At 40.5% G+C, this 25076-nt stretch overlaps 2 protein-coding genes across 6 annotated transcripts in view; one reads left to right on the top strand and one right to left on the bottom strand.

The window, feature by feature from the left end:
- Positions 1 to 5169: 5169 nt before the first annotated feature.
- Positions 5170 to 8100, top strand: wu:fj16a03 (uncharacterized protein LOC335475 homolog). Its single transcript, XM_051919552.1, has 3 exons — positions 5170 to 5428; positions 5712 to 5810; positions 7893 to 8100. Exons 1-3 carry the CDS (start codon positions 5185 to 5187, stop codon positions 7976 to 7978), a joined length of 429 nt encoding a protein of 142 aa, XP_051775512.1. The 5' UTR covers positions 5170 to 5184; the 3' UTR covers positions 7979 to 8100.
- A 1198-nt stretch (positions 8101 to 9298) lies between these two features.
- Positions 9299 to 25076, bottom strand: part of LOC114665885 (echinoderm microtubule-associated protein-like 4) — a 50661-nt gene continuing 34883 nt past the window's right edge. For all 5 annotated transcript variants that reach the window (XM_028820541.2, XM_051919544.1, XM_051919543.1 and 2 more), the window contains 10 exons: positions 24530 to 24681; positions 24196 to 24321; positions 23974 to 24105; positions 23817 to 23884; positions 23552 to 23640; positions 14837 to 14934; positions 14650 to 14737; positions 14394 to 14492; positions 11744 to 11874; positions 9299 to 11458 (listed from right to left, as the gene is read on the bottom strand). In XM_028820541.2, the coding sequence (XP_028676374.1) occupies positions 11024 to 11458; positions 11744 to 11874; positions 14394 to 14492; positions 14650 to 14737; positions 14837 to 14934; positions 23552 to 23640; positions 23817 to 23884; positions 23974 to 24105; positions 24196 to 24321; positions 24530 to 24681 (1418 nt within the window). In that variant the 3' untranslated portion in view covers positions 9299 to 11023. The remainder of the gene's footprint in view (positions 11459 to 11743; positions 11875 to 14393; positions 14493 to 14649; positions 14738 to 14836; positions 14935 to 23551; positions 23641 to 23816; positions 23885 to 23973; positions 24106 to 24195; positions 24322 to 24529; positions 24682 to 25076) is intronic.

A 25076-nucleotide genomic window follows, 5' to 3' on the forward strand; every position in this document is an offset into this window, starting at 1 on the left:
TGTACTCTTGATCCCAAGTATTTAAACTCCTCAACCATCGCCAACTCTACTCCTTGCATCCTTCCCATTCTACTGACCTCCCCCTCATTTACACAATACAATTTATTTTTGTAGAGCCCAAAATCACACAAGAAATGCCGCAATGGGCTTTAACAGGCCCTACCTTTTGACAGACCCCCCAGCCTTGACTCTCTAAGAAGACAAGGAAAAACTCCCAAATAAACCCTAGTAGGGGAAAAAATAGAAGAAACCTTGGGAAAGACAGTTCAAAGAGAGACCCCTTTCAGGTGTGCAGTGGGTGTCAAAAAATGGGTAAATACAACACAATACATGGTAACATTGGCTTCCCTTTTGAAATTTTCAGATCCTCCCCCAATTTAAATGGGTGGTCATGACAGGCAATGGGATTTTTAAAAATTGTTTCACTCCCACGGTTTTAATCACTCAAAGATTAAATTTGAGTTCCATAACACAAAGCCTTTCCTGTTGAAATTGTTTCCCTGCCTGAGTAAATATTTAAGAGCAAAGCACCAGGTACAGTGTGAAAGTGGATTGGTACATTTATTTTAACGATTTGTCTTTAAAATGCACAGTGTTCTTGGGTGTCAAGTAATGAATTATTAATTATAATTATTAATCGTATTATTTATTTTACTAAATGTTATTTTCCGTGTTTCTTTGTTGATGAACTCCCGTTGATTAATTTATTGGTAACAGAACATACAGTGCGCACGACAAAACGACTTAAGTAACGACTAACGAAGTGTCATTTCTGATCCCATTTTAACAAAGTTTACTGTCCGCCGTCAATCACAGAGCAGCCCGCTATAACGACAGTAATGGACCGGAGACCTGAAAACGCTGACTCCGTCACATAGCTGTGCGTTACGATACAGGCGACATGTCTACTGACGGACAGGCCGGCATTTTGCATGGAGTACGAGTTAAAACAGAAACAGAATGCAAAGATGCGCGAACACGAGATCGGTGACAGTCACACATTAGTGTGCCGCCGCGACAAATCGGAAGGGACAACTGAATTCCACGGGGCACAGATATCTTCATAACTGGGGCCGTATATGACGGGCAGAGGAATCTCAGATTCCTACCTTTTTGTTCGGATGACTGGTCGTGTGATTTTCGGCCTTTCGTTCATTATTCCGACACAACCGTAACCAGCCTCTCGTTGAAATTCACGGCCGTCCAGTCAGCAGCGCCGTGTACTTTTTTTTCCCGCGCGCGTGTCTCCAATTCTGACGTCATTTTCGCCGCGACTCCCTCGAGCCCAGCGCGGGATATAAACCCGCCTTTATACGGCTCAGGGACATGCAAAGTGGAGCCCGCAGCCACATACGTGTTAACGGCACATCCGCTTAACAATAAAAAAGCCTTTTGTATCTGTTAAAATATAATTAGTTTAAAGTTTCGATGATTTCATTCGCAGCTGGCCGACACAGCCTATTTTTGGTTGCATTTGAGACCATTTTAATTGCAGCCCTGGAGCCTTAAGACACATGGAGGTTTCACGTGACGGGTCTTCAATGTTATGCGTCCCTGGTGAAAACATTAATGAGAGGCTGGGTTCTGGCTGATGTAGTAACAAAGTTGCCGAGAAAGAGGTCACAGATCTCACTGGTACAGCAATAAAAGAGCAGCTGTGCAGGCTCAATGTCATGATACTGAGTTCTTGTTGGGAGCAAATCTTAGAACCTGAACCTTGGAGACACAATTGTGAGAAACAGAAAAGAGCACAGTAGGTAGCGATCGAATGCAGAGGCGTCTTGCTTCAGAGTAGGAGAGGCTCACAGCTCAGAGACAGGGCAGTGAGTTCTCAGAGATGGCAGAATGTCTGATAGGGCAGAGTTTCGTAGCAGAAGGGGTGGAGACTTACAAACACAGCCCTGGGCAATCAGACACGGAGGGTGGAGCCTCAGTGAGCTCTCAGCACAAAGATGTAGCGGTGGCACCCATAGGGCTGAGCGTTAAAGCCAAAGATTATCAAACGAAAAGAAAGAGACCTCAGAGACACTCTGTTGAGCATTCAAAGACTGAGAGTGAAGATGCACACACAGTGTAGAGAGGGGGCTGTCCCATGGAAGTCTAAAGGTGCTGATCCTTACCAATGCATCTGTGAACTGTCCGAGACAAATGGGGGTCCAGACAGTCAGAGCTGGATCAATTTTGGTTGACATAGCATTGAAATCATAGAACTGGATTCAGAAACCCAGGATCAGGGCCTCATAATTACATACAATTGGTACGGGTATAGGGTTGTGCCTTGTACCTAATGCTACCAGGACATGCTCCAGCTCCTTATGACACTTGGGCTACTTTCACATTCCAAGCCTCATTGCTCAATTCCGATTTTTTGTTCAAATCAGGTTCGCCTATCTTGACAGTTCACATTCATAACTACAGGTGACCTGTATCTAACTGTAATGTGAACGCATCTGTCCTACAAAATGGCATGCATGAACACATTGATATGTTTGTGCACAAGTCATCTGCGTCACCAATGGAAAGCATCGTATTTGTGAGATGTCTCGTGGTATTGTGCTGCGTTACATTTACCTCAGAAGTCGGATATTGGAGCTGGGAATGACCTCACACTTCAGTTGTCCGCATTCCAGTAACACATTCAGAAAATCAATATGGAGCCATCCAGGAAAACTTTTGTTGTGCTTTCTCCATCAGAATAAATAGCAGTTGATAAGAACACATTATATGGTATTTGGCATATCCAAACACCGTGGTGACATGTCCACAGATAGAAGTTGCACAGTTACTGTGTGCACAAGTGATTTAATGACACACAAATAGACAGACGTGCTAATAAACTGTATAGATAGATAGATAGATAGATAGATAGATAGATAGATAGATAGATAGATAGATAGATAGATAGATAGATAGATAGATAGTGTGAAGGACAGCCGGGTCCCATGCCCGGCAGGGACGCCCCTACTGCATCTGTTCCGGGGGAGCCACCATGGACAGCTCAATACCTCCCCCGGGACGCTTGGTGGCAGCCTCCCTGGCACACGATGATTCCCCAACCGGGCACATGGCTCCATGGGAGATGGAGTCCTCCACAGCCTGGTTGGGGGCTCGGATGGCCGCCAGGGGGAGCTGCATGGACTTTGCAGCCTGGCTGGTCAATTCCTCAGCTCCACCCGGAAATGCAGTTAGGCCCAGGTGATCAAGCACCTGGACTATTTCCGGGTGGGGTATAAAAAAGGCCAGCCACCACCACTCGAGAGAGCCAGAGTCGGGAGGAGGAGGACTACTAAGCCTGAGGAGGAGTGGTGGGAAAGAAAGAAAGAAAGAAAGAAAGAAAGAAAGAAAGAAAGAAAGAAAGAAAGAAAGAAAGAAAGAAAGAAAGAGGAGTGTTGTGGTTTGTGTGCTATTTAAGTGCTTGTGGGACTGTGTTGGGCCTGTGGGACACGGGGAAGGCATACCCCACGGCTGAAGAAAAATAAAGGAGTGTGCTTTATTTAAGTACGTGCCTCCATCTGAGTCTGTGCTGGGTCGGGCGCTATATAGCGCCGTTCACAATAGATAGATAGATAGATAGATAGATAGATAGATGTAATACACTATATTATAGATAAATAGATAAGCATAATATAATAATAGATAGATGTAATACACTATGTTATAGATAGATAGATGTAATACACTATATTATAGATAAATAGATAAGCATAATATAATAATAGATGTAATACACTATATTATAGATAAATAGATAAGCATAATATAATAATAGATGTAATACACTATATTATAGATAGATAAATAGATAGATAGATGTAATACACTATATTATAGATAAATAGATAAGCATAATATAATAATAGATAGATGTAATACACTATGTTATAGATAGATAGATAGATAGATAGATAGATAGATAGATGTAATACACTATATTATAGATAGATAAGCATAATATAATAATAGATGTAATACACTATATTATAGATAGATAAATAGATAGATAGATGAAATACACTATATTATAGATAAATAGATAAGCATAATACTGTATAATAATAGATGTAATACACTATATTATAGATAAATAGATAAGCATAATATAATAGATAGATGTAATACACTATGTTATAGATAGATAGATAGATAGATAGATAGATAGATAGATAGATAGATAGATAGATAGATAGATAGATAGATAGATAACTACAGCTTTCATTAAAGTTTGTGGTGTACATCACCATTTTGGATTAATGTCATAAACTGAAGTTGGAAAAACTTCTGACAGACCTGTCCTGAGCTTCCAAGTTGGAAATCTGACTTAAGAGGGTTTTCCAGTTGAAAATTCCAACTTGGAAATTTCAACTTCCCTCTTCAAATGAAACGTAGCATTTAAACCGACAAAATGAACATGCTAGTAGCTAGTGCATGCATTACATTTTCTCTGGAGGATGGCAAACAGTTTGTCAGCTGTACATAATTAGGTCGAGATGACAAAAAAAGCCAGATGGGTAGCTTTTGCTGTTTACATAGCTATTGCTGGCACTGCTGCACCAAGAGATGTGTGGGTACAAGAAGAAGCCAACAACAGTTAAGACTGTGACTGTTGTCACAGCTGTAGCTCTCCTCCATTGTTTTGCCACACTGCCAGTGCTGGCTGATGACGACAGCGCTCAGCACCCGCATACAGGCAAAAAACCCCATGAATTCCGATCTGACCATTCTCATTAATGTCGCATGGCCATGACTTAGATACAGTATGTATTTGATCTAGGACCACATATAAATGTGACTCAAATCTGATTTGAAAAGATCAATTTTCCATGTCCATAGAGCCCTGAAAACATCAGGTTTGTGTCACATTAAGTTAAAATATTGGATTTCAGTTACTTCATCCTGGTAATGTGAATGCAGCCCAAATTAAAGTAGTGTTTAGAATCAGATGGATGGATGAGAACAGCCGAATGAGATGTGTAGCCTGCAGCAGAACCTGAACCTAACTCCAGAGCCCATGGTCACTAAGTGTAAGAAAAAACATCATCTGACTCTGAAGTGAAGAGGCAGGAGAGCAGGCCAGCAGTGTAACTGTTAGTGATTGCTAAATCCACACAACTATCAGCCAGATTAGCAATGGGGCTGTCCAGCACTAATTCATGGCTAACATATCTAGGCTAAGAGCCAGAGTTAATGCCTGTGGGAACACAACACGGCACACCCAACAGGAAGCCGCTGCTATTGGGACCAGCTGTCACACCCATCAGCAAAGCAATGCCAGCTTCCACACCAGAGTTTCTGGCAGATCAGATAGGACAAACACAGTGCAACATGAAGGTTCTGCTGCTGCTGCCCCTTCTCCTGGCTTCCATCGGCATCAGTGCCAGCCACCCCAGTGTCGATGCTACATTTAAACGGATTGAACGTGCTTCCACAGGTGAGTAGTCAAGTAATCCATAGACTTTGCTGTCCTTCATGTAGGACCATTCAGTTGATCATTTGTCTGATTTTTGTGGTTCACTGTAAATATTACGCTCCATTTATTTGCATTTCTTAGAGTAAATCCATTAAAGGCTTTCACTGGGTATAGTGGCAAGGAGCTCACGGTTTTCACAGGGCAATGCAGGTAGGGCATGTGAGAGGGTGGGCTGCAAAGAAAGAAAGAAAAAAAAAAAAAAAGCAAACTTTTCTTACCCAGGATGTGACTTTTCTCATTGCAGCGAAGCACACCATCAGGTGCATTGCAGAGGACTTCGTATTCATCAATAACTTGGTGCTGACATGTTCGGGGAGCGTTCCTCAGTTCTGTTATACAACAGGTGGGTGAATGATCACTGCTTAGTCTTAAAGACCCCTGCGATTGTAAAATTATGTAATGCCAATCTGTGTAAAGCATGCAGGAAAATGTGTGTTAAAGGAGGATGTTTTATTACGAGCACTGGAGCTTCTTTTGTGTGTGTGTGTGTAGCTTTGCTTATTTGATTTTCATATCCTAATTGTGATTCACTGCAAGTAACCTAAACTTTGGGTGTCCACTATATTATAATGCTTAAGACTCACATCCAGATGTTAACCGCAGAGCAGTCAGCCCACCTTTGTACTTGCAGGGCTGTTTGTCAGATCTGCTCTATGGGACATCTCAATTGTGTGCCCAGCCATATGTTAGGAGTATCCCTACAGGCATTTGGAGCCACCCCAGTGAGCCATTTACTTTGAAATAGTAGATCAAGAGCTCTGCTCACGTTCTTGATGTTAAATCAAATTTTTTCAAGGCGGCTACAGAACTGAACCAACATTATGTCTTGTTTCTGACATTCGTAAGGTTGATATTAAGATATTTGGAAAGCACTCTATATCTAGGAAGACTTGAAAGTGGCCATCTCATCTGCACCCCTTGACTTTTGGCATTAGACCCATCAAATATGAAGTCACCTTGTAAATAATGGTCTGCCCCCAAAGAATGCTACACACCTTGGTGTCTTACCCCTGGGGTGGTTGGCTTACAGTGGGCATTGCAATTGACCAGTAGATTGGTGTAGCAGGAGCTAAAATTTAACACAGAATTTATGGATTGCTGTCCAGTTCCCTGCCTCATCTTCATCTGTAATAACCAGAAAGATGAGGTTACGGCTTTAAAATAGAAAAGGTACCGTTATAATGCTTGTGAAAAACAGAGTGAACCCAAGGCCCCTCATGTTCAGAACGAGTCAGATCACCTGGAGGTCTACCAAACGCTCCCCACTAGGAGTGGACACGACGCAGAGTCCCTAAACCCCTCCTGGGAGATGAGCAGCCTGCTCGGCTGAACTCTTTACCAGTGATAGTCTTGTCAGGGCAATCCTCCGAATACCGGTCCCAAATTATTTAACAACTCTTTTCCTATCGAGTGGACAATATTTAGGAGCGGGAGCAATAAGGTTAGTTATAACCAGCTTACTTATTTAAAAATATAGGTTGCATCATGGACTGTTCGCCAGTTACTTGTCGACCTTTCAGTGGCGCAACTGCCACAAACGAAATCTTTTCGGCAATTATATGCATTTGCTCAGCGATAACTACAACATTTAGTTGCTCCGTGTTGAACCGTTACCACTAAGAGACGTTGCAGCTGTTGTGCTGGAATTAATACAAAATATTGGAAATACATGTTATTGTCTTGCAGTAAATGTTTTTTCGCGGCTTTCAGTGTAGTATTGTCCACTCGATAGGAAAAGAGTTGTTAAATAATTTGGGACCGGTATTCGGAGGATTGCCAAGCAGCATAGGAGGTTGAGAACGACTAGAAAAAATGCTTTTGCTTGTGTGACAGGGTGTGCAATTACAGGTTTGTCATCGTCTGTGCTTACTAACAGTCAAAACTGCAGACTTATTTGTGCAATCCCGGCTGCCGCTTTTCCACAGAGTACTTGTGCAATCGATTCTTTCCTTGTGACTGATTGCTTCACCGTTACTTGCACAAGCTCGTCTGTATTTGCTGTTCATTCACCACCCCCATACCCCCCCCACACACCATCTCCCCTGACATGCCTGTATGTGCATAACTGTAATTTGTTCTGTCCAACGGCTTCATTCATCAGTCACGGCTTGTGGGTCTCCAATACTGCTTCCGTGAATGTGGCTGTGATCGTTTCGCTGTTTATGTTTAGAGTTGTCTGCCCTGCCCCTAGGGTGGACGAGGTCATTCTGAGCTGTCCCAGCTTGTTTACCGAGTGTCTGGATCTTGAAAACCACAGACTTGCTAGAAACAAGCATCTCCTGGCTGGCTGAGCCACTGTTTCTGTCCTACTTAAGGTCATACGCAGGTCACGTTAAACTAGATCCATCAATTAGGACTCTTTACAACAATGGAGAACCAGTCACCAATGCCCACGTAACATGCAGATATCTCTTTGTATTTACAGAGAACGGTGGGAAAGGCTGCGCCACCTTGGAGATATGCCAGAAGACGGGCTGGAAGTGCTGTGACAGCAACCTGTGTAATAAGTGACTGGCGTCTAGTGCCGAAGGCATGGCCCAATTGAAGCTGGCAGCATTAGGCCTGGGAGGAACCTTTTAATTACTAATCATTTTACTGCTCATTTAATAAAGATACTACTGCAGCATTCTGAATGTGAGACTGACTCCATAATTTGGGAGCATAATAAAAAGAACAAAAGTAATATGGTCTCATGTGCTGGTTAAGAGCCATGAGAGAAAGGAACACACACAAAAACAAGAAAATGTGTACTGTGGTATCTAGATTAATTTACAAATTAAATGTAAATTAGATCATAAAGTACACTCACACTATATCACACTCATCTATACGAAGGGGATTTCATGGACAACTGCCAACTATTGATTTCCATGTCAATTCTAGTCCTTTGTCACTGAAGGAGCGAGCAGTACTGACATCAGACGGCAGGACCTGAAGCAATCTCAAAATTACACTTGTGTCACATGCAGCCTGTCCAAAAAAAAAAAAACTTTCTCAGAGGGCAGAAGTCAAAAAAATGACACAATAAAGGTGGCACATATTTAAAGAATTTAAATTATAAAAGCGCTCTGGAAGCTGTCACGTCATCACAATTCAGGGACTTATGAAATTCAAATCCATACAAATTACTCTTACCAAGCTCTAAACTTGTAATGTTGCTCATCAGGGAAATTTATATAAAAATGCTTCTGCTTGAGTCAGCACACCTACTGAATTCAGATCAGGCTGACACGTAAGTGAGACGACAACACAGTAAATGACCCAGCAAATAAAATGTGCCTCCTTCTAGCACGATCTCAGACTCAGAACTGGTGTGCTTTTTGTTTGTTTCGTTTTTTTTTTTCTGCTTTCCTTTTCATTATGTTCAGTGGGAAATGTTCCACATTGAAAGGGGCATTATTCACATAGGAGTGTCCTTGACAATGGCAGTTCTTCCCAATAGTGGTTTTAAGTTAACCATTCAAAAAGTGGTGTGCACCAAGTCTGTGGATGTTTTAGTGCACATTATATCTCATAAGATTTGTTCCCCCGGTAAACACTGGCAGACCGCACCTCTGTCGAGTGTCCACTAAGAAAACAATTCCATGCTCAGCTTTGTAAGACCACATACAAAATAAAACTAAATTGCAGAAATGTGGCAGCATTTACACCATGGGTGGGTCTGATGGGTATCACAATTACCATAAGCAAATCTGTCAACAGATAAGATCTGCCACAACACTTCAAAAGCAAACAAAACCAAGACCCTTCTAGTGAAGCTGCACCTTATGGGGGCCGTGTTGGCAGGAGGGATTCCACTCCTAGCATTGAACATGATACACGCCTGACAAATTCTGTTTCCTTTCATTTGACTCTTTATTTTTTTTTTTTTTTAATGTTTTTATTTTTTTGTTTACAGTAGACGGGAATGCGTACGGGGCACTTCTCTCCAGCAGAGTACCAAAAAGTGGAACCCACCAGCAAAACCCCCCCAAGTCAAATGAACACATTACCGGGGTGCTCCCCACCACTCTAGAACTTCCAAGAAAGGTGAGGACTGCACCCTATAAAGCTGTCACAAAGCCCAAATGGCAAATGAGACATTTCAGCGCACCTCAATAAGAGTCACGCCACAACCCCCCCCCCCCCCCCCCCCCCCACTTCTATATCACTGTGGATGTATACCACACCACCCCCCAGCCACTCAGCGGTAACCCTAGTCCCCAGTGCTGCCCCTTCCCGTTTAGGACTTCATGATTCCCTTTCTCCCCACCCAAATACCCTGAGGGTGTTGGCCCTCCTAGCCTGTAAGAAAGTCAGCCCTTTGGCCAGGAGAAGCAGACTTATATGGAACTGCTGCTGCCTCCCCACAGGTTTTTACTCACCAATGGGCGAATGCCTGTTAAAATGCCACCCAGCAAATAGTCTCCAGGACTCATGCTCTACCTAAGCAGCTGTCAGAATGAAGCTCCCATTTTCTCACATGGTGCCGAGATGTTTCAAAGAACAAGGATGCACTTTCTCACTGTAGCATTTTTCACTATAAAGCACAGCTCCTTTTACAACATGTAAACCATTCCATCTACGTCACGTTAGTCCAGCAGCAACACCATGCAACTGCTATAATAGTTATGTGGTGACCACAGAGATCTGGACACTGGAATGGTGCACTTGTTAAGACTTTTATACAAATCCATGCTGGACAGTACCTATGGGAGACCAGGTCTGCCACATGTTTTATCCCAGTACTACACTGGTAGACCATGTTAATAGCTGCCACAGCTTTACTGTACTGGGTTGCCAATTTTCACTGACAGCCGTATAGTACAACAACCCTCCAACCCAATGACTGTCCTTGTTCATTGAAACCATCTCTTTCTGAAAGACATACTCTTCCTCCTTCACTCCCTCCCACCAACCTTTGATCTCCTCAGATGTAATGTCCGCCCTCTAATGCCAACTGCCTGCAGTAAGAAGATGCTTACAAGCGACAGCTCTTATGACAGAGGTCATTTGTAATTTTTCTGGACATCTAGAGTTAAAACCAATGGTCAGGTTGCCCTGCTCTTGCGATCAGCAAAATAAACACAAGCAGGAGGTGCTAGGTGGTTTTGCTGTGGGATACAGAAGACAGAAAGACATCACTGACTCAGTATTAAAGGATATTATGGCACCTCCTTTTTACAAAGACAAGATTCTGAATCCCGCTGTTACTGATGCGGGAGGGGAGGGCAGATAGGTGTATGCAGAAAGCGTCTCACTGGTCAATCAGCATTGATTCCTGAGACAAGAAGAAACAAACCAAAATATCCCACAGCATAGGGCCTAGCAGGAAGGCTGACTCCTGAACCCCCTGCTGTACAATAGCTCAGGACCCCTTAAACCAAAGTAAAGTAAACATTTGCCTTCAGAGGCTGACCGGCTCAGAAACCCCCATCCTTTCTTACAAAAAAATTAAAAATAAAAGAGAGAGACACAGAGAGAGAGAGAGAGAGAGAGAGAGAGAGAGAGAGAGAGAGAGAGAGAGAGAGATAGAGATGTGCCTGGCCATGTGGACAGGAGGTGTAAGAGTGACCCTTACGAAGGTATCAGACAGGCAGCATTGGATGGGAGCTCCTCAATAGGAGTCGAGGCAGGCTGAGGTGTAGGGTGTTCCTCACTTGGTTCAAGACTGTCATCAGGGCTTAGGGTGCTGTCAGATGGAGGTGGGGTGCCAGGTGAGCTCTCCTCCTGTCCATTGGGGGTGTCCACCTCAGATTCTGAAATTACAGAGTGCATTGTGACAGGCTGTGGAGCCTGCACTATCCCACGAGAGGAAGGACTAGTGATATGGCCACTGCCCACATCTGTCAGGCTTAGAGTATCACTGGAGCCCAGTGGAATCTTCTCGATGAGCCGCCACTGAATGATGCTCATGTCTTTCCCACCAGTAGAGATCAAGTGGCTGTCACTGTGAATGAAGCTCACGTTTGTCACATGACTGCTGTGGGCACTGTATTTGTGGCTTGGTGCCTTGAAAAAAAAAAATAAAATAAACCGTCAAACTTTCTAATCAAGCTGTGATGTGACTGAATGAAATAAACTAGAAAAGAACACAGTCATCTCTATACTACCAATCTCTCTAAGTACACAAAAATGTAATCAGATTTGTAAGAGGAGAGTCACTGACTCCATGTATTCAGAAGAGTTACAGAAAACTGTTAAGGGGAGGATGGCTCAACTTCTAGCACAGCACAGATTAGGGGATAAAAGAAAAAATGCTTTTTATTTCAAATAAAAGGTTCACTTGGACCTCACCTTGGGTTTGGAACAGGGATACTGGAACAAATGAACCTTGCAGAAATCATCAGCTAATGCGATCACCTTCCTGTTATGAGACCTGACCAAAGCATTGATGTCTGTCCCATCTGAGCCTTCAGGCCACACACCTACAAAGACACGGTATGAATAATTGGGTAATAATAAGGTTACGAAAGTCATAGGATGTAAATTTATCAATGTTTCTAATACCTGTACACTTTTGCAAGTCAAATTCAGAAATGCAATTCAAATTTCTCTATCAAACAATTTTTGGATAACAGATATTCTCACTAATTGTCTATATGGTAAAAGTCCAGAAGAAAATGATAAAGTTGAGCAGATGGAAGATTGAAACAAAGCTGGGTAGTAATTAGATTACTGAAGCTATCTTCCCAGTTTCCAAACCTCATCAATTAACTTTAATCTAAAGTTAACAAACAACTGGGCTGAAACTTTAGTTTCATGAATGGCAGAATGAAAACTTTTACAACAGGGCAGTGAAATATGTTGTCTTTCCGACTGCCAAGAAGCATTCAAAATATTTTCTCTACCAAGTGTCCATCCATCCATCCATTTTCCAACCCGCTGAATCCGAACACAGGGTCACGGGGGTCTGCTGGAGCCAATCCCAGCCAACACAGGGCACAAGGCAGGAACCAATCCTGGGCAGGGTGCCAACCCACTGCAGGACGCACACAAACACACCCACACACCAAGCACACACTACGACCAATTTAGAATCGCCAATCCACCTAACCAGCATGTCTTTGGACTGTGGGAGGAAACCGGAGCGCCCGGAAAAAACCCACGCAGACACGGGGAGAACATGCAAACTCCACGCAGGGAGGACCCAGGAAGCGAACCCAGGTCCCCAGATCTCCCAACTGCGAGGCAGCAGCGCTACCCACTGCGCCACCGTGCCGCCTGATCTACTTTAATGATATAGATTCTCAGTATAGACTTTTAGGTGGCATCACTATCCAATTGAATGACACCTTCTCACCAGTTCTTCAATGCGCTATGTATTGCTATACTGTATACTAGAAATGAGGACCTACCAGTACCACTAGCATAAATTTCCTTCATCCGTGCAGCATAAGACAATATGAAACTACACTTGACTAAAAATAAGAATGAAAATTATTCTTGGAATATCCATAGGGATCTGAAAATTACTGCTGCATTACTTGTTTTACAGCTTGGTTATATCAAGTACTATTGCTTTCCTTTCAAATGGGACAACAGAGGCTGGGGGAAAAAAAACCAAAAAAACCAGTGGTCTCATAAAGAATCGGTGATTCTATGCAATTAAAAATAAAGTTACAAGCAAGACACTTCTTAGTCCCAAAAATGTAATGATCACCATTCCACTGTAAGTTCCTATTTATGTTAAACATTAAGCTAATGAATCAAAATCGTGCAGAGAACAAGGAAGATTTTTCTTCCTGAGAACTTTGGAGAAGGGCTGTGCAGTATACTGGTACTGAAAAAGTACCAAAAAACCCACATTTTAAAATGGTACGGTAGCAACAAGGCAGGATTTTTGGCATAGGAAGTAAACATCAGCTTTTCTTGTCTTCCCCTCCCTTCGACATTCTGTAGTGTAAATGTGGAAAAACATTCACTCTGTAGGTTTCACAAAACAAAGTCACAGGCTTTAAAGTGATCAGGACTTGATAATGAATAGCCCCACATCCCTTGTTGTTCTGATACGATTGGGACCTCACTTGAGACAACCCCCAGTCCCAACCACTTATTGCTTGATTGAGACTTCATAGGTGATTTTCTCCCCCGTACCATAGGTATTACATTGATGATTGCACACTTCATACTATCAAGATGGAAGTAGTGTGTAGTGTGGAGTGATGGTGTGGTGCACCAGGGATGCAGGAGTTAGACAGACTGAGGGAGTGGGGGTAAGGTGTAGTGTGTTATTTGCTACCTATTATTTGCTTCACAACCATTTTGGCAACGGTATTGAGGTCTGAAGCCTAGTATCAATACCAAAGTCGAAATTTTTGTACCGACTCAACACTACTGTTGAGTGTATTTTATGGATAACGGCATGTTGATAAGAAAAATCTTCTTTAAATTTCTCTGTCAATTACCATTTCTTGTAATAGGCTATTTTTGTGATTTCATTCTATACTACATTGTAAGTATACATATACTGTATACTGCGGTGGGTTGGCACCCTGCCCGGGATTGGTTCCTGCCTTGTGCCCTGTGTTGGCTGGGATTGGCTCCAGCGGACCCCCGTGACCCTGTGTTCGGATTCAGCGGGTTGGAAAATGGATGGATATACTGTATAATATGACATCTAAAACTGGATCATCTGTGGTGATCTAAAAGTAGTGGCACTACTACCCTGAATGCAGCTCGGACATACCAAGTACTGTTGTCTCATTTGGGAATGAGACAGTCATGCTAAAAAGAGTCTCAGTACATTAAAAAGAACATGCTGCTCTATTAGAATTTGGTCCCAGTTCAGAAAAATGTGAGAAATAAACCACTTGTCGATCCAACAAAGATGTGAATGCCTTATGCTGCCAACGCCATAAGCAGATAACTGGTCAGTGTCAGAGATGCACACATTATCCAAATACTAACAAGTGACAGTCACTCATCAGGCTAAGAAAAGACTTACCAAACACCTGAAAACCCAGCACACATGTGTAGGTGGCCCAGTCAATGTCTTTGCATTCAGACCGGTTCCGGATAAGCTTGCAGCCACTTGGAATGTCCCCTTGAAGGCAGTGAGATATAGGTTAGAAAAAAATAACTATGCAACAATAACTAACTGGCACAGCAGAGGTCTTTTCATTATTATTTTAAAGCAAATATCTTCTACAAAATACAATCTCCAGAGAATAAACTTCTCTTTAATGCAAAGGCTCACTTACAGTACAGGATTTCATAGTCTCCAGAGTTCGACATGATGAACTTGTTATCTGGAGACCAGTCCAGGTGAGTGATATAGCTGGAATGTCCCTAAAAAAGACAAAAAAACAAAAAAAAACCAGTTAGAGATTGTTTTTTAAGGTGTGAGAAAGCCAGGCTAGGCCAGTGCCACCCCTGGGGGTTACTTACACTGCATTTTCCATATCTGCTATATTTGCGGCCATTTTCAGACACATTGTAGAGATAAATGAAGTTGTCATGGGATCCGACTGCTAGAAGGAAGCCATCTAGTTACAAAATAAAAGAACAGGTTTTCAGTATTATAAGCCTAAATTTACACAAACTGCAGAACTATACGTACAAAATATAAACAAATAACATTTAGTATTTATATTAAATTCAGTAGTAAGCCTTTTCTCTGTGTTTAAATAATCTGAAAACAGGTATACACAACACAATCCTTTATTCTCTTTTATCCAACACAAGCTCAACAATTCAGTTTGGGTTTTCTATACTTAAGGACCAAGTATTTCTTAAACACACCCCACTTGGCAGACCTTGATGTCACCCTGAGCTTTAGCAACAGACGTTACTCATGGTTCAGTACTGTCGCGTGGAATTTTTACTAATAGAAATTGCCACCTAATTCCATGGCAAAATATCTCCACTAACTAAGTCCCACAAAAAGACCAAGTAAGAGTTAAAATGCCAAAAGAATAACAACACATGCCATCTGTTATGTAAAAACTGATGCTAATGCATCAAAGCAAACAATAAGCAACCATCACTCGCTCTAGTGGGTTAAGGTTTAACATAATAAGTTACATGCAGAATTATTTTAGCACAGACATGAATCTGTATAATCTGTGTTAATTCTGTAATCTGCTCTGTGCTGTGAAATAAGTGGCAGTTTGTTTCTGCCACCGAAAGCACATCGCAGAGACAAATGGAAAAAATACTGCTTGAGAAACGTTTGGACAAAAAAGGTTAATGAAAATTTACTTAAGAATAAATATTTATCAATGAAGGTAGAGCTATACAAATTGTTCTTTAACAAATGAAATCAATCAACACAAGGACCAGCAGATACTACTACCTCTACTAATAATAAAATTATAAAGAAGTCAAACATTTAGCAAAAGAGTTGCCCTAAATTGATCCAAATTTTCTGCTAAACAATGTTGGCTTTGGAGAAGTGTTTGTCTTTTATGTTTAATAATGGTTAATTTTTTCAAAAATAAATATGACATTTTTATACATAAGATTGTGAATCTCTGTCATTCAAGTAGTATCCCTGATGCAAATAAAAGAGGACTCTAATAGCATAACATAATAAAATAAAACAATCAAAGTTAATTATTTATTATTGGAAGTCTGCTATAAAATGCACGCATTATAAATTTTGCAATTTTCTCTCTCAAATTTTGTACATGTTATGCTGCTAATGTACTATGATGGGAAACAAGACTGAAGCAAGGCATAGATAGATAGATAGATACTTTATTAATCCCAAGGGGAAATTCACATACTCCAGCAGCAGCATACTGATACAAAACAATATTAAAGACTGGTAAAAATGCAGGTATAACAACATTATACAAAGTTATTGTCTAACATTTAACCCCCCCGGGTGGAATTGAAGAGTCGCATAGTGTGGGGGAGGAACGATCTCCTCAGTCTGTCAGTGGAGCAGGACGGTGACAGCAGTCTGTCGCTGAAGCTGCTCCTCTGTCTGGAGATGATCCTGTTCAGTGGATGCAGTGGATTCTCCATGATTGACAGGAGCCTCTGCCACAGATGTCAAACTGTCTAGCTCCGTGCCTACAATAGAGCTTGCCTTCCTCACCAGTTTGTAGAGGCGTGACGTGTCCCTCTTCTTTATGCTGCCTCCCTAGCACACCACTGCGTAGAAGAGGGCGCTCGCCACAACCGTCTGATAGAACATCTGCAGCATCTTATTACAGATGTTGAAGGACGCTAGCCTTCTGAGGAAGTATAGTCAGCTCTGTCCTCTCTTGCACAGAGCATCAGTATTGGCAGTCCAGTCCAATTTATCATCCAGCTGCACTCCCAAGTATTTATAGGGCTGCACCCTCTGCATACAGTCACCTCTGATGATCATGGGGTCCAGGAGGGGCCTGGGTCTCCTAAAATCCACCACCAGCTCCTTGGTTTTGCTGGTGTTCAGGTGTAGGTGGTTTGAGTCGAACTATTTAACAAAGTCCTTGATTAGGTTCCTATACTCCTCCTCCTGCCCATGGATACATACTAAATAATCTGAGCAGAGCCAAGTGTTAAAGGTACTGCAGGAGAGCTTTGCTGGAAGCTGTATGCTCAGTTTACATGTACTAAGCTTTCCAAATCAAAAGAAAAATAAGAGCATCTGCAGTCCCACAAGCAACGTTGCATATGGAGGCTATCCTACACTGTTCTGCAGGATGGAATCTCACTCTTCTCCTTTCATCCCCCAAACAAACTTCTACAACATAGTCCAGTTGTGCCATGTGAATGTTGTTTTTCAGTCAAACAAATTTAATTTCTGCCATCCATTAAAACCTTTGCTTCAAAATCATCGGATTTTCTTGCAACCTTATTTATTTTTGTCTGTTCAAGTACAACTAAATGTACATATTCATCTAATTGCCTATGTCCAACTTTTATACCACAAAGCGGTCATTATTAACTAAAGAGCCACTGTTCACTGTTAATAGAACTATTTCTGTTATGTTTTGCAAAGAGATATTTCATTTACCTCCATAGAGTAAAATCTAGTGAGTAATTGCACTCATTGACCATTGTTAGTCACACAACTACTTCACACTTTGCTTAACTGCACTCTTTCCATTGCTAATACTTACATTAAACTATTATAAAATAAACCATAAATTTAATAATGTGCTTTATTTTAAAGAACAAATTATTTTTAAGCATCACAAAAGAACAACACCCTTCTCCCTCTTTATTTGTTTACTGCATGAATGGTGCCTTCCCTTTTTTAACTGTTATTATATTTCACAATGTAATGCAAAGCAAAAACAATTGTTTGAACATTTCAATATTCTCAATTTTGGTAACATGGGCCAGTATGTTTCTCTCACATAGTGATCACCATAAAACAAAAAAAGTGACACTGCAAAGGAATAACCTCCTTGCATTTCTTCTGTCTACATCCGAGTATTTACCACATTGCAGGAGCCCACCCACCTTCTGTATACACCGCCATTCTGCATTCATTACTCTACGAACAACAACATTGTCTAGTTAAAGAACAGAAAACTATAGCCAGTATGTTTTTTTAATATAGCAATTACAATTAAACACAATCAGACTGCCAATGAACAGCCTCTCTCGACAGTAACTCTCTCTGCTTTAGGTTCGCTGCTGTGCCGTTACCCACTTAGCTATCGTATGAACACTATTTCGCACACACTTCTCTAAGAAAAACAAAACTGTTCCAGTTAAAGTTATTCAAATGTCAATAGTAATTTTGTTTTTTTAGGTTGGTTTGACTGGCTGCCTAAACAGATGAGAGTTTTCATGTAAATAAGGTCTACTATTGATGTTATATCATCTTTTGTGAACATAACTGTTATGGGCTATGTACTCACACTAATTTTTACATGCACTGATGTGTCTTCACATTGCTGTCATTATATCCATTTTCACAAAAGGGAAATGTCACATGAATTAGGCTTATTTCTTGTTGGTTAAAAAAATAATCAGCTGCAGGTGACAAGAAATCCAAAGTAAAAGAACCAACATGGGTTTTTAATTAGCATAGTTAACTACAACTGTGCTTGAAACCAGGCTGTGAGGTATCCTATAAAAAAGAGTAGAAATGCCAGTAAGGACTACACTCTTTAATGTTTGTAATGTTTGTATATACAGTATATATATAATATATATATATATACACAAATATATATGCACATATATATACGCACACATATAAAAACCTCAAGAATGCATAAGCAAGCAGCTCAAAAGGTTTTGAAAAATTCACCTTCAGCCCTCAACAAATTGTACACTGTGTTCCCAAAGTGGTTAGCCATTCACATTGAACACAGCATAGCACTTTGTAAAAGCCAATATGTCAAATGCATTATAAAATCATTCAGAAATGGGAGTGTAACCAGGGCTTAAGTTAAAAATATCTGAAGAATGTTGAAGAAAAAAATTCTTTTTAGCATTTGAATTTATAACTACAGAAATTGTCCACTGTTATACATAAAAAAGCGGACTTCAATGTGCAACATTACGTTTTTCAGATATGACAAGGAGTTCAACAAGGTTGAAGGCTGTAACAAATAATTACATTTTGAGGCCAGAAAGCCACTATTAAACAATAAAATAGGAAATCAGACAGAAAATGCATCTTACTGAATATATATATATATATATATATATATATATATATATATATATATATTAGAGCACTGGAAATTTGCTCTGTCACAAAAATCCAGTATATTTCATGTCATTTTTTCCATTGTGTTCAATAATTACCAACTAACACACATAAAATAATTTGATTAGTTATCACCCAAACAATTATCCAACATATTAAAAGAAAAAGTGTTTGTGTATCGGTCAAGTTGCTATGTCTCTGTCACTTCAACAGATGGCATATCACAAAGATTAACACTACATTTATGAATCCTAAACCAAATGGCATATAAGACAGACACATGCATTGCATTTGTCATTCCAGAAGATGGTGTATCATAAACATTTGCAGTAATGTATTTTATTACTGCAAATGTTTGTGATACACCATCTGTTGAAATGACAAATGCAATGCATTTTACTACTACATGCATTACAAAACACATTCCCACAGAAGGTGTACCGCATGAAGTCTCCATTGATTACTTAGATTTCAACCAGTCTTAGATGGATAGCACAGGTAGTCTGGATTAATATATGTAAATTTGTGTACAGCATGGTAGTTAGCCCTGCCACATTATATACAGCATTGACACAGGTTCCAATCCCCCATGACCCTGAATTAGATTAAGTGAGTTTGAGAATGTTGTGTACAGTAATCCTTCCTCCATCGCGGGGGTTGCGTTCCAGAGCCACCCGCGAAATAAGAAAATCCGCGAAGTAGAAACCATATGTTTATATGGTTATTTTTATATTGTCATGCTTGGGTCACAGATTTGCGCAGAAACACAGGAGGTTGTAGAGAGACAGGAACGTTATTCAAACACTGCAAACAAACATTTGTCTCTTTTTCAAAAGTTTAAACTGTGCTCCATGACAAGACAGAGATGACAGTTCTGTCTCACAATTAAAAGAATGCAAACATATCTTCCTCTTCAAAGGAGTACGCGTCAGGAGCACAGGCTGTCAGAAACAGAGAGGAAAGCAAACAAATCAATAGGGCTGTTTGGCTTTTAAGTATGCGAAGCACTGCCGGTACAAAGCTGTTGAAGGCAGCAGCTCACACCCCCTCCGTCAGGAGAAGGAAGAGAGAGAGAGAGAGAGAGAGACAGAGAAAAGCAAAACAGTGAAAAATCAATACGTGCCCTTTGAGCATTTAAGTATGTGAAGCACCGTGCAGCATGTCGCTTCACGAAGCAGCTGCACACAGAAGGTAGCAACGTGAAGATAATCTTTCAGCATTTTTAGACGAGCGTCCGTATCGTCTAGGTGTGCGAATAGCCCCCCTGCTCACACCCCCTACGTCAGGATCAGAGAAAGTCAGCGCAAGAGAGACAGAGAAAAGTAAGCTGGGTAGCTTCTCAGCCATCTGCCAATAGCGTCCCTTGTATGAAATCAACTGGGCAAACCAACTGAGGAAGCATGTACCAGAAATTAAAAGACCCATTGTCCTCAGAAATCCGCGAACCAGCAAAAAATCCGCAATATATATTTAAATATGCTTACATATAAAATCCGCGATAGAGTGAAGCCGCGAAAGGCGAAGCGTGATATAGCGAGGGATCACTGTACATTGTATTTGTGTATTGTGTACACCATAGAATGGGTTGGTTTATATTTGCACTGCAGAACTGCTTATATATATGATACAGTACCTTCCAAATAATATAAAGAGAGTAAGACATGTGTTTTGGCCTAATTAGGGCTCATGAGGTGTACGTACCTTTGCTTCCCCTTACGGGGATTGAACCTTGAGCATCAGTGTCTGAGGTGAAGCCTGATGTTGATCCACTCTTTGTATTATTTGCTAGGTACTGAATCACATATCTATGATCTGCTGTGTTGTGCCTGTGGGGATTATGGGGAAGATGTGCCCCACAGGTGAAGAAAAATAAAAGTCTTTTTATTTTATATGTTCCTCCAGTGTGAATCTGTGTCGGGTGCTTATATAGTGCCTTTTCACTATATATATATATATATATATATATATATATATATATATATATATATATATATATTCAGTTTTTCCAGTTGTTCTTCAGATTTAATCAGTTGAAATGCAATGAATGACCTAAAATGGTGAAAAGGTAAGCAGTAAACTGCCAGGTTTATATTTAAAGTTTAGGTTAACAAAATCTGAAAAAAAGGAAATTTCAGAATATCACAAATGGGCCTTCTTCATGGAACAACTAATGGGTTACAACCTACAGATGTTCTGCAACAATTAAAGTAAATTAAGCCTTGCATGTTGAAGTAAACAATTTGCACAGGTATCTAAACTTCTTTTGATTACTTAAAAGCCCTCTGTCTGTCTTAAAGCAGAGTTGGAACAGACTCTGTTACTACACCCTTCGAAGTACTACTTGGACAATATTATACTGAAAAAAAAGTTGTAAATTCCAGTGGTAATGGCAAGAAAATGGTAATAAGTAAATGAAATGAGACAGAGCATTATTACCCTTAGAAGTGCAGACCTTTCATTTAGAGGAATTGCAAAAAAAATCAAAGCGTCAGTGAGTGCAGTGGTGTGCCATCACAATCCAAAGGCACTTGAAAACTGCAAGAAACTCTGATAGAAAGAGATCTGGCAGACCCAAAGTCACAAGCCAATCAGAAGACAAGTTTCTGAGGGTCACCAGCTTGTGTGACAGGCACCTCACAGCTCAGTAGCTTCAAGCAAAGCTTAATGGCGGTCGAAAAAAACAAGTGTCAGTTTCTATTGGGAAGAGGAGACTTGATGCTGCAAGTATGACAGGGTGAGTGGCAGTAAGAAAGCCATTCTTTAATGGACAAAACAAGAAAGCCCAAAACACACCTCATACCTCCAGGCTATATCAGAACTATGCTAAAAGAAAAGAACAAGGTAAACCTCAAAACATGGAATGGCCATCACAGTCTCCAGGCTTAAACCCCATTCAGTTAAATTTGGGATGAACTGAACAAAAGGGTGAAAGGAAGGCAACCTACAAGTGCAACCTACAATTGTGGGAATTTCTGCAAGAGTGTTGGGAAGATCTTTCTAACCAGTATGTGATTATAGAATGAATGCCACGTGTGTGTTTGGCTGTTATATCAGCAAAAGGTGACTACTTTGTTAAATCAAAAATTTGAATCAAATTTTGTACACTTAATGATTCCTTGACATAGTTTTTTTTATTTGCTATTGTTTATTTCTTTTATGCCTTGACTGATTTCTTGAAACATTAAGACATTAAATTGTGCATTTCCATAAAAACTGAAAAAACTGAGGTGTTCTAAAACTTCTGACCAGTACTGGCATTTGTGTTTATTTTTAAAAGGCTGCAGCAGAGCCTGATTACCACTGCTAGTAAGAAGCTGCCCAAGACCAGGTAATCAAGACAGGCTTATGGCTAGTTGTATACTATATAGTATAGCCATATTCAAGTCTTTATCTTTTAATGCTGGGTCTGCAGCACAGATACATTGTGTCTATAAAGATATGAAGAAACACCTTCATAAAATGAAACAGAAATTCACATGGTAGCTGAATAAGATCACATCGTGCAAATTATCTCTGCTTAGAATTCGAGTTTCCAAATATTACTCCTTTAACAAAATAATCCAAATACTCCTCACTGCTCCATGAAACAATACTGTAATTAATGTCAAGGAACTACAGCTGGAGAATGCTGTTAAGATTAGCAAAATGGAACCAGCTTGATTTCTTCCAGTTTGCATTTCAGATGCCACATGTGAGTGTGTCCCATTTTACTTGGGATGAAAGCTCATTAGAGGACAAAGGAGGGATTTTTCCTCTGACACTGGTCTCTCCATCTTACCTCCCTTTCTTCTGGAAAGCAACTGTCCATTATTGAAAAAAGAGACAGTCATTTCCATGAATGTGTATAAAATAAGGAAAATAAATGGTTTCTTATTCATTATGTCTTCACCAGTTTTATATACCAGGTGATGCACACCATAGCAGGGCACTTATTTATCCCGACTTTACTGGCACAATACAATTACACTTTTAAAGAATGCACACTCTCTTGTGTATCACTGGTTCTGGGTAGCATTGGCCTAATCAACAAACAAGGCCTTCTCAACTGTATCTCTGTTACTGTCCCTTTTTTGATGTAACTACAATTTTCATATTTTTTATGCATGCGTATGTGGACGTACAAATAAGTGACTAATTGTAGTAAAGAAATTACTTAAGGAAATTACATAAATATAACACACTAGAAAAACAACATGTTTAGCTGCTTGCGAATTTAAAAAGAAGCTTATTAAAAGGTAAGATTTGGCTTCTGATTATAAAATATTTGGAATGAAAATCAACATGCATTCTTCTCTCAGGACAGGTATGAAAAATTCCTACCTTTTAATTTCATTCAATAATGGTGAAGGATATATTCTGGTCTACCGCAGACCAGCCAAGCACAGCACTGTGATACAACTGGCAAGTCCAAAATCACTTTAGAAGCAGAGGCAGTACACTTCCACAAGCCATTTCTCTACATCAAATAGTCTACAGTGATACACTAAAGTACACACCTACAGAATAGCGCATCACAGACAGCTGCTCATTTCCATCAGTATGTATTGCCACCAGATCTCGAGTTTCAGCATCAAGAACGTACCACCTGGAATGTAAACAGTGGTCAAAATGAGGAAAGTTGCAAGACAGCTACACATCATAAATAACTTTGCAAATTTCAAAGCATGAGTTTAATTCCATAAAAAGCATCTCACTGCACATCACTTATAGTGTCAAAACTTTATCACTGATTGTATTTGCCAATTTAAGTCTTGAACTTACTTCCCTGAATGAGTCCCAATTGCCACAACTACTCCACTTGGATGAAAGTCAGCACAGTGCCCTGGTTCCTGAAGACAGAAGAGTCAATCAGATAAAACCAGCAATGGCTATGTTGTACTATGAAGTCACCAGTAATGTAAATGATCTAGTAACTTACATCTAACAGCCTGGTCCACTCAAGTGTGTGGTCAGAAGAACTCCACAAACACACCTGCCTGTCCTGGGCACAGGACAAGAATAAATCTTTGAATGGGTGCGTTGCCAAGCCCCATAGCTCATCAGTGTGACCCTGTAAATAAAGAGAAAGTCAATATGTTCAATATTCTTGTATAAACTGCAAGATAAGTGAATTAAACTAAGTACAAAAAATGAGTTCTACCTGAACTTCCACCTGAAATCCATCATTAAATGTGCCTCTTAAAATAAAGTTGCGGGACGTTCCTACTAAAAACTGCTCTCCTTTCCCCTCAGCCACAGCACGTATAGTTCCATACTGCTCAGGAACCTATGAGGAAGTCGAAAAAGGTGTAAGCACGTTACTACTGAAACCATTACCAAACACAAAACAGATCTATGGCTCAAACAACTGAAATAAATCAAGACAAGGGCTTTGCTTGAAATTTGGCACAGAACTTCCCAGAATGAGCAATGGCTATTTCTTTATATGCCAATTCAATTTATGTGTAATCTACACAAATCAGTCAAGTTCCTACCTCAATGTCCCTTTCAGGATTTAGGTCATGATCCCAAAGAATAATTTTCCGGTCCTTGCCCCCACCGGTCAACAGTGTACCATTCCTCATTTGACATAACGTGAACACACTGCCATCATGCCCTTTGATTTGACGGCTGATCTGGTAAACACCTGTATGTAAAAATACACAGTTTTTTAATAGATCAGTGAGAACGTAAAACCAAGAGCATCTGCTTCAATGTCAGATGTTGAAGAGCTTACACCTGCATATGTTATTACACATTAAGCAGTTATCCACAGAGTAAGGATTGCCTCCCAGGGCTCAGTACTGATTAAACTTCAAGGCAAATCTGGAGCTAATATGTTTGGCCTGGGTCTAAGCAAAAAGGCAGATAACAAAATGCAGCTAGGGAAAAAAATGCAATGGACACTAATGCAAGTTCTGCCCAATTAAGAACGCTGATCTCTACCCTGATGGACAAATTAACTAAAAAAAACATGTGTCAAGTGTAATAATATCCGGACAGGCTCTAGCCTTCAATAAGCATGAGCTGGATAAGCAACGT

The sequence above is a fragment of the Erpetoichthys calabaricus genome, chromosome 15 (assembly GCF_900747795.2).
Source record: "Erpetoichthys calabaricus chromosome 15, fErpCal1.3, whole genome shotgun sequence".
Taxonomy (NCBI): Eukaryota; Metazoa; Chordata; class Cladistia; order Polypteriformes; family Polypteridae; genus Erpetoichthys; species Erpetoichthys calabaricus.